The sequence below is a fragment of the Rhea americana genome, unplaced genomic scaffold, assembly GCF_003343005.1.
Source record: "Rhea americana isolate MKP2758 unplaced genomic scaffold, rheAme1 scaffold_17, whole genome shotgun sequence".
Taxonomy (NCBI): Eukaryota; Metazoa; Chordata; class Aves; order Rheiformes; family Rheidae; genus Rhea; species Rhea americana.
Window position 1 is genome coordinate 8,619,671 of NW_028185816.1, and position 3,748 is coordinate 8,623,418.

The window sequence follows — 3,748 nt, forward strand, 5'->3', positions numbered from 1 at the left end:
GGAGGGGCCGGAGCTATCCGCTCCGGAGGGGCCGGGAAAATCCGCGCTTTGCGCGTTACTCAGCAATTCGCCTTCGGGGTCCGGCACAACTTGGCGGCACGGCTTCGTACCGACACCTCCCTCGGCGGGAGCGCCGGGAAATGGGATAAGAGTGTGTCCCCCCCCCGTCCCTCCCCCGCGGCGTTGGTTATCGGAGCCGCCCCTGGACCAAAATAACAACAACAATAATAACAATTCATAACTAAATTCGCGCTGGGGCTGCTGCCCGCCTGGGCATTAATTCGCCGCCGGGTTCGGGTTCGGGTTCGGGTTCGGGTTCGGGCTGGCGCAGCGCGCCGGGGCGCGCCCGGCCCTGCGCGTCGGCTGCGCGGGCGCCTCGGCGGCCGCCGGGGCCGCTTCCCCGCGCAGGGTCGGAGCATCTGCTGGAAACTCGGAGGAAGAGGCTGAGATATTTGTTGTGGTCGAGTGCTTACTGCGGTTAAGCTGGGTTGTTGGCTTTAAGAATGAGAAAGCTGCCGCGTTTGTTAGCTCGTGTGCATATTTTTTTTTATATATATATATATTTATATATATATTTATATATAAAATACGTTTATGAAATAAATGAAAAAGATTTACTCTTCACCAATAACACTTGCCCCTACCCAGAGATGGTGTTGCACCACACACCGCCGTATATCCTAACGTTTTTGACGTATTTCTGAAACAGGATTAACAAATGAAATTGGGCAAACAGAGCGCGTAGCTATCGCTGGCTGCGGAGGTGGCATTACTGAGATGAGCAATGCGCCGAAAGGAGAGGCTTAATAATTCACGCGTGGAAGAAACCCACGTTTTCAGAGCAAGGATGAGAAGAGGGACCTATGGGATCTGTATGCACGTTTTCTATTTATTTTAGCGTAGTTAATGCAACAGACTTAAAGACCTGCAATAAATGTGGTTTGAAGGCCAGTTAATTCTGACTRTAACTAATTGATCTGGTAAATTATGAAACAAACTGACTTCACCTGAGATACCTATCAACACCCTAAGGTATATTTTGGTAACGTTGTTTCAGACAGTAACAATCTAATTTTCAGCTGTGCTCAAAACACTTCCCTCGCAGGGTGACTATTACTTATAGAAGGTGTCTCTTTCCTCCTTTTTTCCTTTTTTCCTTCCCCCCCTTTTTTCTCCCTTTTTCTTCCTTTCCCCCCTTTCTCCTCCCTTTCACCTCCTTTTTATTCCTTTCCCCCCTTTTCCTCCCTTTCCCTTTTCCACTCTTTTTTCCTTTCCCCCCTTTTTCCTTTCCCCCCTTTCCTCTCTTTTCCCTTCCCCCCCCTTTTCTCTTTCCCTTCCCTCAGTTTCCCCTTTCCCCCTCCCCTTTCTCCCCTCGAGCCCTGGGGACGGCTTGCGGCAGGGAGCAGGGGCTCCCGCTGTCCCCCACGGGCCGGTTCCCCGCGCGGGGCCGAGGCGGCTCCCCGGTCCCCGGGGCCGAGCCCGGACCGCGGCGGGACGGAGGCGAGGGAGCCCTGCGTGCTGCTCACCAGGTGACACCTGCCCGTCAAGCAGCAGCTCGCCGGCGCTTGGGGCCACGCGGCAAGTGGTTTCTGTCCGTCTGTCTCAGGTTTTTTCCTTGCCTTCCAGGCTGGCTTTGATAAGCTGATGTGCGCGAGTTTTTTTTTTTTTTTTTTTTAATGCCGGTCAATAAAGAAGCCAATCAGCTCAGCTAGTTCATTTGGATACAATAGAGTAGCTCCTAATCCTGTGCAGGATTTGTGGTAGCATTAAAAAAAAAAAAAAAAAAAAAAAAAAAGGACCAGATATTTACTGTCAGCCGCTCTCCTGGCACCGGCGCTCCCGGCAGGAGAGGGAGGCAGACCTTATGCATAAACATCTCCTGTGCTATTACACTCCAGCTCTGGGCATGTTTTCTCCAAAATCAATCTTCTTTCATGCGTGCGTGTCAGCGTTATGTGCGCTGCTTTTCCTGGGCAATCTTCTCGTGCAGACTTTTACAGCGTCGCCTGTTTATTCTGAGCGGTGGGCAGGCAGGAGCAGAGATGACTGCCCAGCCATTCAGATGTCTGCAAGCTGCCCATCTATAGACAGGCATCCTATATGACGCTAGACGGCTGGAGATATATCTTGCCTTATGAAAAGCCTTCCCGCTCCGACCATCCTACAGCATCTTSCTGAAGCACAAAAGCCCTGGAGGGTGACTGTCCCCCTGCACCAGGCTGGTGCTGGTGGCCGCTGCTGGCGAGGGGCCCGGGGCAGCTCCTGGTCTGCCCAGGATGGTCAGTGCGGGCGGTTCGCGTTCGCGGGAAGAACTGCAGCAGAGCAGAGAAGACATTTGCTCACATTGAAGAAATCTGGGATTTACTTTTTTCTTGGGGCCAGGCAGGAGGGCAGAGAGATGGCTGGGAGGGGACACGTCTCAGGGCAGGGCTTGGTGGGGTGCTGGCTCCTCGTCTCTCTCTAGCATCCTCCAAGCTGCTGGAGATGCAACGATTTTTACATCACCTGCGCAGGGGGCAGCTGAGGAGGGGAAGAGCCAGGGAAGAGGTCCTAGGTCCTCCCCTGGGGATCACCCTGTGCCAGTCCATGTGTCCCTGCGCACGTGTGTCCCTCTGCACCACACCAGCAGGTCAGACGCAGCCGGCTGCCAGCCCGCAGGGGCGCCGTGCAGGGCGCAGGCAGGGAGTCTCCTGGGGTGGGACTTGCCCGGGATGGGGCTGGTGGTGCTGGTCTGTCCRAGGCCAGCGCTCTTGCTGTGCCGCCTTTTCAGCTGGACCTTGGTGTTGGATGCCCATGGAGACGGGCAGGTGGCTGCAAGCAGGGCTTTTCCCTTTCGTTGYTTCTCATCATGTGAGGCTGCTGTTACTGGTGGGGTGGAGAAGACCCATGCCTGGAGACCTGGCTTAGACTAGCTGGGAGCCCCCTGGCCTCTGGTCTGGAGCAGGCARGAGGATGCCAGCAAAAAACAAGTTTGCAATAACTTGTCCAAATCCCTGCTCCCCATCCCAGATCTTGTCCTGAGCACGGCTGGGGATGCCCACCTTCCCCTGGCCATGAAGGTCCTCTCCCTGTGCAGCAGCTCTTTTCTGCAGGGATGCCCTGGAGGAGACGAGCYACCTCTATGGGGGATCATCCAGGCAGACCCCGTGGGAGGTCCTCGCTATGGCAGGAGAAACCTGCAGGGCACCTGCTTCCCTCCAGAGCCATGTCCTCACTTGGGAGAGGGGGTGTCAAGAGGCCACCCCAGAGGAAGCAGTGGGCAGGGGGAAGCTCGGCTGAGAGCCTGTAGGGAAATGCGTGGCAGAGGCTGGAGGTGGCCTAAAAACCAAGGTGGGGAAGAGAAGCCCAAGAGACACATGCATGGCAGGGATCTGCAGGTACCTCGGGGGGGGGGGTCTTTGGTGAACGTCTGCAAGGGAAGAGGCACTGGGACACCAGCAAGGTGAGTGAGGGGTGGCAGTGCATCTGCGGGACATTTCTGGGTGATGCTTGGTCCTGCAAAGTGCTGGCATGCCCTGGCCGGGGGTTTGGGAGCAAGGGGCTCGCAGGGAGGGGGCCGGGCATGGAGCGAAGGGACCGCAGGCACTGACACCGCTCTCCTCTCCGTGCCGCTCGCCGGCCCCGCAGAGATCCCCCAGTGCGCCGGCTGCAACCAGCACATCGTGGACAGGTTCATCCTCAAGGTCCTGGACCGGCACTGGCACAGCAAGTGCCTGAAATGCTCCGACTGCCAGACGCAGCTGGCCGA

At 56.4% G+C, this 3,748-nt stretch overlaps 1 protein-coding gene across 1 annotated transcript in view; it reads left to right on the plus strand.

The window, feature by feature from the left end:
• The window catches only part of LHX4 (LIM homeobox 4), a 10,548-nt gene that overhangs the window by 3,312 nt on the left and 3,488 nt on the right, over nt 1-3,748 (plus strand). Inside the window, exon 2 of the mRNA XM_085300998.1 lies at nt 3,628-3,748. Coding sequence (XP_085157124.1) covers nt 3,628-3,748 — 121 coding nt within the window. The remainder of the gene's footprint in view (nt 1-3,627) is intronic.